This window comes from Trichomycterus rosablanca, chromosome 6, assembly GCF_030014385.1.
Source record: "Trichomycterus rosablanca isolate fTriRos1 chromosome 6, fTriRos1.hap1, whole genome shotgun sequence".
Taxonomy (NCBI): Eukaryota; Metazoa; Chordata; class Actinopteri; order Siluriformes; family Trichomycteridae; genus Trichomycterus; species Trichomycterus rosablanca.
In genome coordinates this window covers 18348957-18362792 of record NC_085993.1, presented here as the reverse complement: position 1 = coordinate 18362792, position 13836 = coordinate 18348957, and the positions used below count along the sequence as shown (strand labels likewise).

General features: G+C 35.8%; 2 protein-coding genes across 2 annotated transcripts in view; one reads left to right on the top strand and one right to left on the bottom strand.

Moving 5' to 3' along the window:
• The first annotated feature begins 961 nt into the window (after window positions 1-961).
• On the top strand, window positions 962-6455 carry abhd14b (abhydrolase domain containing 14B). Its single transcript, XM_062996698.1, has 3 exons — window positions 962-1439; window positions 2609-2850; window positions 4613-6455. The coding sequence occupies exons 1-3, from the start codon at window positions 1226-1228 to the stop codon at window positions 4793-4795; spliced, it is 639 nt and encodes a 212-aa protein (XP_062852768.1). The 5' UTR covers window positions 962-1225; the 3' UTR covers window positions 4796-6455.
• A 6129-nt stretch (window positions 6456-12584) lies between these two features.
• Window positions 12585-13836, bottom strand: part of cacna2d2a (calcium channel, voltage-dependent, alpha 2/delta subunit 2a) — a 379664-nt gene continuing 378412 nt past the window's right edge. Inside the window, exon 40 of the mRNA XM_062996697.1 lies at window positions 12585-12995. Coding sequence (XP_062852767.1) covers window positions 12873-12995 — 123 coding nt within the window. The 3' untranslated portion in view covers window positions 12585-12872. The remainder of the gene's footprint in view (window positions 12996-13836) is intronic.

The window sequence follows — 13836 nt, the reverse complement described above, 5'->3', positions numbered from 1 at the left end:
TCCTACGTGTTGCCATTTAAAGTTAATTTAAATCAAAGTGCACTCTTTATTTAAAACATTTTAAGTAAAATAAGTACTTTTAAGTAAAATAAAATACTTAAACATTTAAAAAAATAACTTTTAGGTAAAATAAAATAAAAAATTTAAGTAAAATAAAATACTTAAACATTAAAAAAAATTGTTTTTTTTCTTTTTGTAAGTGTATTTTTCTAATATTTAAAATTTTTTACCTTCACCACTCTTTGCTAAGTACAGTTTTTCTCTTTGTATTATGATTTATCCTTAATTTTGTCCTATGTGTTGCCATTTAAAGTTAATTTAAATCAGAGTGCACACTTTAATTAAAACATTTTAAGTAAAATAAGTACTTTTAAGTAAAATAAAATAAAAAATGTAAGTAAAATACTTAAACATTTAAAAAATGTTTTTTTTCTTTGTAAGTGCATTTTCTAATATTTACATTTTTTCTTACCTTTACCACTGTTTGCTAAGTACAGTTTTTCTCTCTGTATTATTATTTATCCTAAACTTTGTCCTTGTTGCCATTTAAAGTTAATTTAAATCAAAGCGCACTCTTTAATTAAAACATTTTATGTAAAATTAAAAATAAACAAAAGGGTGAGAATAAACATCAGCCAATACCTTTTGTTAATGATAATAAGACTAAAGATTTTGCTCGTGATTTTGCACATATTTTTTTTAATTAATAAAGCTGCTCATTTTGGACATTTCATTATTTGTTCACAGATTGTTGTGTTATGTTTCGCAGTTTATAAAGAAATTATAGATTAAAATATTGTTATGCAGCTTTGGGGTGGGGTGCAGACATAAATTCACCTGAAGTGTGAGAGAACCTGTTGAAGAACTTGTTGCTTTGTTGAGTTATGTTGTTATTCCTCTACTTGCCTTTAGAGGTCCTACATGGTCCATTTTTGGTGACGTCTTTTCCGGAATGACAGTATTAGTGCGCTTGACTTAAGTTTTGTAGTTAGTTTTCTTGCACATTTGTCATTTCGGTGTGTGTTTAATAAACAACTCAATATATATATATATATTTAAACAAGTATTTGTAGTTTTAAGTTTGTTGTTCGGTGGCATTAAGGACTAATTAAGTTTATGTGAACTTTGCTCTGAAGTGTGCAGTAGGTGGAAGGTGGAAGAAAACCTCGCGCATTTTTAACAGAGTTAACAGGGTATAAGTTATCATTACTAGGTTATATTAAGGATGTCGGGGGTTAAAATGTCAGAGGGCAGGGTAAATGTGGAGATGTGTAAGGAACCACTGTTTTACCGTCAGGCTGTTCCTACATCAGGAGAAACACAGCTGTGTGTGTTATTACTGCACGGAATCCGATTCTCGTCTCTCAACTGGAACAGTATCGGTACACTGCAGGCTCTGGCTGCTGCTGGACACCGCGCCCTGGCTATAGATTTACCAGGTACTACATTACACTGCTCAATCACACTGTACAGTCATACTGTACAACCATACTGTACAGTTACTCTGAACTATTACACTGTACAATCGGACTGTACAATTACACTGTACTGTATAATACTTTACAGCTACACTGTACAATCATAGTGTACCGTTGCATAGTACAATCAGACTATACAGTAACACTGAACTGTACAATCATACTGTACAGTTACTCTAAACTATTACACTGTACAATCATACTGCATAGTTACACTGCACTATTTCACTGTACAATCATCATGTACACTGCACAGTTACACTGAATTATTACACTATACAATTAGACCGAACTATTACACTGTAGATCATACTGTACAGTTACACTGAACTATTACAATGCACAATTATACTGTACAGGTACAGTGGACTGTTACACTGTACGACCATATTGTACAATTACACTATACAATCATACTGTACATTACACTGAACTAATGCACTGTATAATCATAACTGTACAGTTAGACTAAACAATATTACTGTACAATTACATGAAACGATTTTACTGTACAATCACACTGTACAGTTACACTGAACTATTACACTGTACAATCATACTGTACAGTTACACTGAACTATTACACTGTACAATCATACTGTACAGTTACACTGTACAATCATACTTTACAACTACGCTGAACTATTATACTGTACAGTCATGCTTTACAAGTACACTGTACAATCATACTGTACAGTTACACTGTACAATCATACTTTACAACTATGAAGAACTATTATACTGTACAGTCATGCTTTACAATAACACTGTACAATCATACTGTACAAGTACACTGTATAATCATACTGTACAATTACCCTGAACTATTACACTGTACAGTTATATTGTACAGTCATACTGTACTGTTACATTTAATAATTACACTGTATAATCATACTGTACACTTACCCTGACCACAACACCTCAGGCAGAATAAATCAGGGCACTATATTAAGCCTGTAGTTGTCTTAATAGTTGTCAAAGAACCCTGAGCCATCTGGAAAAAAGCACATAGTTTTTAAGTTTTGTTTATGTATTCTTCGTTTATGTTTATGAATCATTATGAAGCATTATGCATCATTATTGTTTTCATTTATATTTAATTACTGCTTTGTTTTCTGTGTGTGCAGGCCTGGGTGAGTCTAAAGCCGCTGAGGCTCCCGCTGCAGTGGGCGAGCTGGCTCCTGCAGAGTTTTTGAAGCAGGTGTGTAAGGGACTGAACACGGGGCCTGTAGTGCTGATCAGCCCATCTCTGAGTGGCATGTACACACTGCCCTTCCTCTTCCAGTTCACTGAGCATGTGAAGGCTTATATTCCTGTAGCTCCCATCTGCACAGACAAGTTCAAGGCAGAACAATACAACGCCGTCCAGGTCAGTGTGTGTGCACAGCATTACAGCTGATTATTTTAAATAACATTAGATTTTTGTTTGTACATTTTTTTTTATAAATGTAAAGTTTTTATTTATGTTGTACATGTAGTATATGAAACATTTCATCAGTTGCTTTCAGTTGCTTTCTTCGCAATGAAGTGAATGCTGGTTGGTGTTTATTTTGGCAGCACAATTGGATTGAGTTTGTCCTCTAGTGAGTCCAAAATACATGATAGTTTTATTTATAATTGGTTATATTTTATATGTTTTTTTAAAATCTAGTTCTAGTTGCTGAGAAATCAAGGGAATTTTAGTCAATAAAACCTAATGTGATATACAAACCCCATTTCTGGGTGTAACAAGTAACTACCATTTCTGTCATGAATGTAACCAAGGTGTGTAAAATATGATGTTACAATCCTAATAAATAAAAAATAAATAAACAAACCCCATTTCTGGAAATGTTAGGACTTCTGTAAAATGCAACAAAAGATTATAAAATTTCATAATCTTTCTTAAGTCTTTATTTAACTGACAAAAGTACATAGAAATGACTTTTAATGTTTTACTTGACCAACTTGATTATATTTTCTGCTTATGCTTTCCTCAATAAGCAGTTAAATCGGTAACAGGTAAGGGAATCATGATAGGCTCAGTCCTAGCAAGCAAAAACAGGTTAAAAATAATATTCTAGTGCAAGAGTAGAAATAGTTTTGGTCTTTAGGATTTTTTACTGACAGTCTGTGTAGGGCAAGCATGGAAACTGATGAATTTGCGTGACCTACTAGCCCTCAGGTAGCGTTTTATGAAATGCTGCTGTAATAAATATAGCCATATAGGCTAAAGTATATTGAGATTCATGGTTAGCAGTGCATGTACACAATGTGGCTCTCCACCTTCACCTCTGGCAGGTGAAAAGAAGCGGTTGGCTGATGCACTTAAGATAATGCATCACCTAATAAAATAATAGTAATAAAAACTGAATAATGACCCATGGATCTCATGAGATTAGAATATATTAGAATAGAATAGAATGCCTTTATTTGTCATTTATACATATACAGATGTATAGTACAACAAAATTCTTTTTTTTGCATATCCCAGCTTGTTTGGAAGCTGGGGTCAGAGCGTAGGGGCAGCCATTGTACGGCGTCCCTGGAGCAAAGAGGGTTAAGTGCCTTGCTCAAGGGCCCAGCATCGGCTGCATTCCAGAGCTGGGATTCGAACTCTCAACCTTTCAGTTGATAGCCCAAAGCTCTACCCACTAGGCTACCACTGTCCCGATAATATATTAAGCCGAGATTCGAACCTGGGAGCACAGAATCTCAATGCTGATGTGCTAGTATCCCGCTGCGCCACCTGAGCACCTTCTCTTCTGGAAGGTGAAGAGAAGCAGCTGGCTGATGCACTTAATGCTGCACAGCTAATAAATTAATAGTAATAAAAGCCAAATGATGATAGTGGAGCTCATAAAATAATCATCTTCAAGCTAGGAGTTAATCATAGTGCATCAGTTACTATATGTGATCAGCACTGATGGTGGTGCAAGGCTGATATTAAAACACAATGGTAGATTTCTAGTCAGTGTGCATAGTTGTGATTATTAGGGAAGCAGGAAAATTATTTTCCACTTTAAATGTCTTTACTTTGGTTTTATATGATCATTAAAGCAAATGTATTGCATAAATTATTATTTTATAGTATTTATAAAAGTAAGTGTACAGGCCCTGCATGAGAGGAATAATTCTGTGTATTTTTGCAGGTTCCCACTCTTATTGTGTATGGAGATCAGGATACTCAGCAAGGTGAATTGTCACTAAGCAACTTAAAGAATCTGCCCAATCATAAAGTGGTGGTAATGAAAGGGGCTGGGCATCCGTGTTACCTTGAGGACCCGGTGACTTGGCACAAAGCTGTTCTTGAGTTCTTGCAAACGCTGGTGTAGTAGAAACATCACTAAATACAAGAATTTATTATACACTTGAATATAATATCTAGGGTTTCTTTGATTGAATTATGGGACCAAAATTACAGTAGATTACTACTCATGCTACAAAAAATGATAATGTTATAACTTGAAGTATAATCATACAATGAAGAAATTTGACTTCTTGATACGTTGTAATGAATCATAGTATAAATTCTAAGAGAAGATTAACAATGCAAATATTTTTTTTTTTTTTTTTTTAACAACTGCAACTTTATGTAAAACACTACAATTATGTGCATATGAGCAATTAAACCCACAGTCATTCAGGTGACACAGTGGCACAGCAGGTATAGGAAGTTGGGAGATGCCACACAGCCTAGGGACCTGGGGACCCCTCTTGTAAAATCCTGTCAGTAGGTTTATTACAACCCCAAATCAGAAAAAGTTGGGACAGAGTTTCTTACATTTACTTTGACTTTTATTTGATTGCAGACAGGATGAACCTGAAATATTTCATGTTTTGTCTGCTCAACTTCATTTCATTTATTAATAAACATCCATTCCTGCATTTCAGGCCTGCAACACATTCCAAATAAAATTGGTACAGTAAAGCATTGCCATTCCTTTTCACCACACTTAAAAGACGTTTTGGAACCGAGGATACCAAGTGATTTAGTGTTTCAGCTTTTATTTTGTCTCATTCTTCCTGCAAACACGTCTTTAGATGTGCAACAGTACGGGGTCGTCGTTGTCACATTTTTCATTTCAAAATTCTCCACACATTCTCTATTGGGGACAGGTCAGGACTGCAGGCAGGCCAGTCCAGTACCCGTACCCGAAGTATGCAAATCCCTTCCGATCTTTCTTTGAGGTACATTGATTTTAAACATTTAAATTATTTTCTCCTGCATTTGTTGACAAACTGGAGATCCTCTGGCCATCTTTGCTCATCAAAGACATCATAGCCAATCACCTACTGACATCACCTGTTTGGAATCACATCATTATTTAGTTTTTTCACTTCATTACTAGCCCTAAATTGCTCCCGTCCCAACTTTTTTTTGGAATGTGTTGCAGGACTGAAATGCAGGAATGGATGTATGTTAACAAATGAAATGAAGTTAACCAGACAAAACATGAAATATCTTGGGTTCAAACTGTCTGCAATCAAATAAAAGTTAAAGTAAATGTGAGGAACACTGCATTTTTATTTTATTTGCATTTTCCATACTGTCCCAACTTTTTCTGATTTGGGGTTGTATATGCTTTATATTTCCCATAGATATGAGTGAGTGAATGTGTGTTCTCTAGCAATAAATTGGTGCCCGGACCAGGGTATATTCCACCTTACTTCATGCTGGGAGGACTCGAGATGTCCTTGATTTGTGGTTATTGATTAAAAGTAAGATGTATTATGCAACATACATTCATTCATTTAGGCTTTGTATTTAATTCAGATATCCAGTTGTTCTGTGTTGTATCAGAGTAAGATGAAGTACAAATATTTGTAATCTCACTGAAATGAACTGTAATCTCTATGTATTCGTATGAGAATCCTGATTTTTAATAAATAAATACATGAATAATAAAAAAATAAGCACAGAACTTCGACTTGAAGTGAAAAATATGAACATTATTTATTAACTGATTCTCTGTAATAAACAATTTGAAAATATTTTACAAGGAGTCACAGACACAATATTTTACAAATGTATCTCTCATCTTTTTCTTTTTTTACTTCTGTACAAAATAATGAAGTAACGTAGACTCAGTGTCCACAGAGCCAGACACCCTAGCTCCATACACACGATCCAACAAACAAACTACAGATACTCCCATCGTGATAGCAGATTTCAAAGTCATGATTATCAGAGTACTGTGTTCCTATATATTTTTTTATATTTCTTTTAAACTTACTTAATTTTAAATTCAGTTTCACCTTTGACAGATTTCTTTTAATTATTTTTTAACACATTTGTCACAGGGCACCAGACTAAGGACTACAGATTCACATACACACGTCTCCCACTGAAGCGCACCTACTTCACTGTATGTAGCTAACGAGAAAGGGCTGTACGATGAGCCCCAATAAAGTCCCACTGCTTCTGAGTGGATCATGAGGCAGATATCTCCCCTTTGGGCAACATCTTCTTTTTAGTTTGTTTTTTTTAATCCTAATTTGGCAAAAAAGAAAACCACTGAATAACATAACCTCAGTTTCAGTACGTGAACTCGTGACACAGACACACATGCACACGCACACACAAACACACTTCATTTAAATTCATTGTCTAGCCAAAATGTGTTACCATCCCCCAGTTAAGGCTATTCTATGACATTTTTTGTAACATTAGTACAAATTAATGCTCTTTAAAAAAAAAAAAAAAAAAAAATCAAATGACAGACGAGAATGTGATTCACAACAGCATGAAGGCATGAACGCTTTTAGACATGTCACATTCCCTCATTAAGAGCTGGGTAACAAATGTTGACTTGACACACTCCTTACAAGAAGTGAACACCTGCTCTATTTTATTCATTCAATTAAACTAATGGGTGAAAGCCAAAAAACAGTCAGTGCCCTTGGCTTGTACTAATATAACAAGTGAAAACATTCCCAAGTGCATGTTGTGTTATGTATAGAAGTGATGACTGGGTTAATGAAAATGAAATGGGATGTGGGTATGACTCTGACAGTGATGATCTGCATTGTGTTGCAGAGGGACGGAAGGATGCAAACGTACATTGTTGGTAAAATTGCATGTAGCTGTTAGTATTCGCTGTGTATTTATGCTCATTTTTTATAGAAAACGTACAATGGAGTACATCAGCCATGCTAATTTAGCTAAAGACCAGTACTAAACTTTTTTTAAACAAATGGTAATACAATGACCAAAAGCAAGTCTTCCAGTCATGTAGAGCATTTGATTTACTGTGATTCTGTAGTAGTGGTGTTTATTTTAGAATAATGGCATTACTGCAGTATCAATTGGCCATGTAACAAGAATTTTAGCTTAGGACAATGGGCAGTTGCATCCTAGCGGTTAAGGTACTGGACTAGTAATCAGAAGATCGCTGGTTCAAACCCCACCACTGCCAGGTTGTCACTGTTGGCCCTTTACCGTCAATTGCTTAGATTGTACACTATTACAGTACTATAAGTCGCTTTGGATAAAAGCGTCTGCTAAATGCTGAAAATGTAAATGGACCAGCAGATGGAGCCAGACATTCACGATCTACCGCCCTCTGTGTTTAAGCAGTGGTATTGCATGCCTCAAACCGATGATAATAATAATAATAATAACAATAATAATTTATATATTGACCTTTCTCATATCCAAGGCTGCTTTACAGAGTCAAATAATCGATGGAGGAAAAAAAACTACATTTAGTTTTGAAGGCAGGTTGAGTGACACTGGGGTAATTTGTTCTATAGTTTGGGAGTCAGGACCCTCAACAATCTTGTGTAGTCTTAACATTCAGTATACTCTCCTTGTCCTAAGGTTCAAAAATGACCTGCCCTCAATAACCCCTAAAATAAGGCATATTTATCAGGTTTTAAACCCCAAATCTATTTTCATTTATCACAAACTTAGTGAATATCTGAGTTCACTCTAAGACAAGTAAAAAAATTCAAGTTGAAATAAGACTGAGGGATCTTATCTGCTGTTTGGCAAAAAAGGCTGGTCCTAGACCATACAAAGATTTGTATGTTAACAGGAGGAGTTCACACTGAATACTGAGTGGGACAAGACAGGTAACCAATGTAACTGACATAGAATTGGATCCATGAGTATGTAGCAAATAAGAAATAATAACCAATTACAACTATTGTCTGTTTTTTTAGTATAATGTAATTTGACATAAACCTGTATTTTACTTCTATTTCCTCGGCCGCTCCCGTTAGGGGTCGCCGGCAAATCGTGATCTGCATTATTGATTTGGCACAATTTTTACGCCAGATACCCCTCCTGACACAACCCTCCGTATTTATCCGGGCTTGGGACCGGCATTACAATGCACTGGTTCATGCATGCCAGCGGCTAGGTACCTATAGGACAATTCAGTGTCTCCAATTAGCCTGGCTGCATGTTTTTGGACTGTGGGAGGAAACCGGAGCACCCAGAGGAAAACCACGCGGACGCTGGGAGAACATGCAAACTCCACACAGAAAGGACCCGGACCGCCCCACCTGGGGATCAGACCCAGGACCTTCTTGCTGTGAGGCGACAGTGCTACTCACTTAGCCACCGTGCCGCCCACCTGTATTCTACTTCTAGCTTGCAAAATGCTTTAATAATGAAGAACCTAATAATGTAATAATAGCTAATGGCTTTGCCTGGGGAAGGGGGTTGTTTTTGAACAGCCTACCCTACCCTTTCGAAGTGCTCTCATTACCTTGTCCTAAGCGTGGTTAAAAATAATAAGGGTTGCATCAGGAAGGGCATCTGGCATAAAACTGTGCCAAATCAGGTATACGGACAAGAAAGAATACAGGAGAAAAGAGTATAGTCAGATGGTACAGGTGGCACGTTGATGTTAAATCAAATGCTCTCTTTTTGGGGCCATATAGGATTAGCACTGATTGATATTTCAAAAATCAATTGAGAAATACACAGCAAAAACTATGTGTGAGAGCATGCAGCATTAATAATAAATGTGAGAACACATGCATTATTTAAATCTCTGAATGTACGACGCTCAGTTAAAAGTGTATTACATCGCTCATGACACGCCGTGCTTTGTACATCTAGTAACATGTTAGACAGGTAGACACTCTCCCCCAAGTGCATACTAATCTTCATTCAAAGCAGAATACTCATATCTTTAAAACCCCACAAATTATACATTTCAAAAATACATCAGCTGTTTGACAGTTAAACGCTACAAAATCGTACATGATATAAAGAGCAACAGATTACAGCGAGAAACACATGGAAATGTAAAGAAGAACAGTCACATTTGGATTTTATGATGTGGAAAATTACAGGTGTACCAATTATGAATTTCTGTGGCCAATTTCTTTCAAGTCAAATTGGTGAATGGCAGATTTCCCCCCCTAGATTTCTGTCGGTAATTTTATTTGTGGGCTATAAATATTCCACAGCAGTTATTAACATCTTGGAGTTTCAAACAACCAACATGTTGGTAAACGTGTAGCAGCTGCATTCAAATGCAGTGCGAGTGCATCCATTCCGCTCTTGTTAATTACGTCATAAAGTCGCAACATGTTAATTTAAAAATATATATCTAAAAGATGTTACTCACTAGCACTGTCGCCTCACAGCAAGAAAGTCCTGGGTTTGATTTCCAGGTGGGGCGAAGTTTGCATGTTCTCCCTGTGTCTGCGTGGGTTTCCTCCGGGAGCTCCGGTTTCCTCCCACAGTCCAAAAACATGCAGTCAGGTTAATTGGATACACTGAATTGCCCTATAGGTGAATGGGTGTGTGTATATGTGTGTGTGTCTGCCTTGTGATGGACTGGCGCCACGTCCAGGGAGTTATTGTGTGCCTATTGTGTGCCTTTTTTAGAAAAAAAATTACATTTTATTTCTATTACTTTTATTACCTCGAGCAATTCTGAGTTAATTATTATCTAATTTTAATTGTGTACTTTATATTTTAGCTATATATAGGGTTAAAAACCTGCCAGTTGCCAAGAAATCTGAAGAAATTGTAAGACATTTTGCCAAAAATGTAATTCTTTCTGTTAAGCAGGGGAGAATTCCTTTTTTTGGTGGCATAAATTGAAAGAAACATCAATTACTAGTGCAAATGCAGCCTCGGAAATGTGGGACACGTTACATTATATCATCCAATACTGCCATTAAATGTCAAGTTTATTTTCTGTACATTTGCTTACAAGTGTGACCATTCTTAAATGAAGCCATTCAAATACAACTGTAAAAGCTTTGTGAGCTGATGCAGGACTTTTTTGACACATTCCTTCTTACTCAAAATACAATCTGGACACTTAAACGATCAAATCATGTTTTTTTTTTTTTTTTTAATTTTATCTCCTGATCATACACTGCATTATTTGCTGCACTGTAAGCAGACAACATGTACACAGGTGTAGATACACACATACACACACATACACAAAAAGCTTTATGACGGACGCTTAGAATAAAAGCCTGTTCCACCGTTCTACACATACTGAAGCACATCCTAACTGAAAGTTACAGAGCACACTTCATAGTGACTTACACAGTGAAGTTTAGTTTTGTCAGAGTGCAGTACAGAACTCTTATAAATGTTATGTTTCAGAAATATTTTACTCTTCTTTTACTAATACAAACTGGTATTATTCATACCAGGTTCTTGATTGTGTTTTTTTTAGGATTTGAATATCCCAAATATCGCATCGCAGTTCCACAGTAGTTCTTCAGCACTAACTTACATTAGAAATAACATTGAATTTGTTTAATCATGGACCAGTAGTTACACTGCTGATTTTTATTTTATTAATGTTTTAATTTTAACATGAATAAGTATTTCCTTAATTCCCTACTTTGCTAGACACCTGAATTAGTTCCCCCCATAACCCAACCCACCAGAAATATGGAGTTATAGGATGCTTTTTAAGTTGAAGTTAAAGAGGATATTAAAGTAAATGAGTACTACCTGCACTGGCAGAAGGTCACTTCACTACTTCTGATCTGGATCCATTACAGCTATGGCAAAATTATTCTAAAGCTCAAAACTGTGTGAACTACTCCAAAATCTTTACTCTAAACGAGATACCTCATAGAGATACCTATAAACCAATAATTTTGTAATAATACATAAGCTTAGCAGCCTGGGCTCTCCAACACAAAAGTGCGTCAAGGCACAACAAACAGCAAAAAAGACCTAGTTGGGCTTTAGCCAATATTTACTAAGATTTTATCATTAAAGTAGTATTAAAACCACTTTTAAAAGTCAATTATTTTCTACACACTAAATGCATAATTATATGCGTTAAACAAATGAATGTTTACAAGAATAACTTCAAACATGAACTGGTGATAATTTCATCGCATTATTTACTAACAGATTGTTAGCTAAGACCACCAGTCGTTGAAGCATTGACCTTGTGAAGCAGGTTGTGATAAATATAATGACAATATAAAAATTTTACCTTGTACAATCTGAACTAAAGAACATGTACTGGTAATGCCAGATAGGCCATATGCCAACTCATCTTCAAACATGGGGTAGCTTAAGCAACAGCATATTTTTTTTTAACTAAATTCAAATCTATGACTTCTGACCAAACCACAGACCAAATGAAGCCCTTATGACAATAAAATAAACATCACAAAAATGAAATACAAACCTTAAAAACAAATAAAATACAGACTTATTCTCTACATGAAGAGTATAATAATTCCTGCAAGTGAATTTCCCTCTTTTTTCTCATCCTAATTTGGCTAGAAAAATAAGACCACACCACAAGTCTATCTCATTTTGGCAAGAAGTAGATATAGTGCATAAATAAACAAATAATATAAGTATCATCTATGTTCCTTCCACTCTGGTGAAATCCTACAACATAGAGGTAAGCTTTAAATACTTACAGGTTCTTATTTTGTTTAGTTTTTTTTCATTAACCGAGTGAAGTTGTCATCTTCTCTTCACTGTTAGCTAGAAAATGGCAGCAGGTTTCAGTAGCCCTGTGTCAAATTAGGCAGCTTGACTCACGGGCTCATACTTGAAGATGAAAATGAACTGTATAGGTCAGAGTCATGTATTTCACACACTTTTCTGTAAAGGCAGGTTGTATAGCAAGAAAACTTTATGTTTTTCACACTAGTCCTAGATGGTTGTCTTTCCGTTTACTTTGCCTTTATACAACTTGATGCTCGTTGACTTCTTTAGCTTTATCTAGCTCAAAGGATTTTTGACTCCTTCCAGAAATGCTGCTGATTGACAACAGGTGATCAAGTTCTGCGCCGGTTACTGATCTGTAACCTGTAAAGCGAAATGAAGCAGTATGCTGGGCTTCCATATAAGGGCAGTAAGAAGTCCCTGTAGTACCTATGACTAAAGCAACGGGGATGAAACAAATATAGGACAAGGAAGAGAAGGGCGATGCGCAGAGAATAAAGTTAAAGAATGAAAGCCAAAATGTTAGGGCGGACCACTAGACAGAGGAGAGGGATCTGAAGGAAGAGTAAAGTGTAGACGGATGGGTAAAAAGAATGTCCTCGCCCACAGTCTGTGGTGTTCTCCTGTGGAAAAGAAAGATAATTAAGATTTACCACTATGTGTAAATCTAAAAGGACTTATTTATAACTGTGCAAATAACAAATATGCAAATAACAAAGTGAACTTTGTCATTTAATTAGCCACCAGAACAGCTTCAATATGCCATAGAATTTTGAAATTTTCACTTAAGTTCTAGAAACTTTAGGGACAAATGGAACACCAATCCTCCATCAATTAGTGTTTTAATAAAGTTCGTGGATCATATGTTTTTCTTTTAACTATTAGTGCATATAATTACACTATTAGTTATCCTTCTAACATGTCATAGTATTTATTACAGTAGCAGAGTGTTGAGACAGACCAGAATCTATAGAACTATAGAAATATATAGTGTGAAACTATAAAATTCTAAAAAATATCCCTTTTTCAATCAACTTAGTCATACTTCGGTTCTGGCCAAGGAGGGATGCAAAATTGCACACGCCTTCTCCTTTCTGGTGGTTTCCTACACAAAGCCATATCATGTATGAAGAGCCACGCTATGATCCATGTAAACTGACCCCTTCACTCATTCCTGCACCTCGACCAATACCACTGATCAAATATCGTGCCGACAATCAGGAGAAACCCCTCTTTGTCCATCCAGGCCAGGTCGGCATAATCACTGTGAAAGCTTAATTGTACTACCAGTCTGTCAAATAATCACAACCTAAACCTATTCTTATTTGAATATGATTCTGATACCCAAAATTAACACTGTCTGATTAAACATGCCTACAGGCTTGCGTCAGTGTAAATGTCAATATACAAACCCCATTTTCAAAAAGAAGTTGGGATATTTTGTAAAAAGCAATAATAATTAAA

What these genes read in the sequence shown, in the direction of transcription:
- abhd14b (XM_062996698.1), top strand. Translation starts at nt 1,226, where the DNA reads ATGTCGGGGGTTAAAATGTCAGAGGGCAGGGTAAATGTGGAGATGTGT. An exon ending in CCTGGCTATAGATTTACCAG is followed by an intron (nt 1,440 to 2,608) that starts GTACTACATTAC and finishes CTGTGTGTGCAG; the next exon opens with GCCTGGGTGAGTCTAAAGCC. An exon ending in AACAATACAACGCCGTCCAG is followed by an intron (nt 2,851 to 4,612) that starts GTCAGTGTGTGT and finishes GTATTTTTGCAG; the next exon opens with GTTCCCACTCTTATTGTGTA.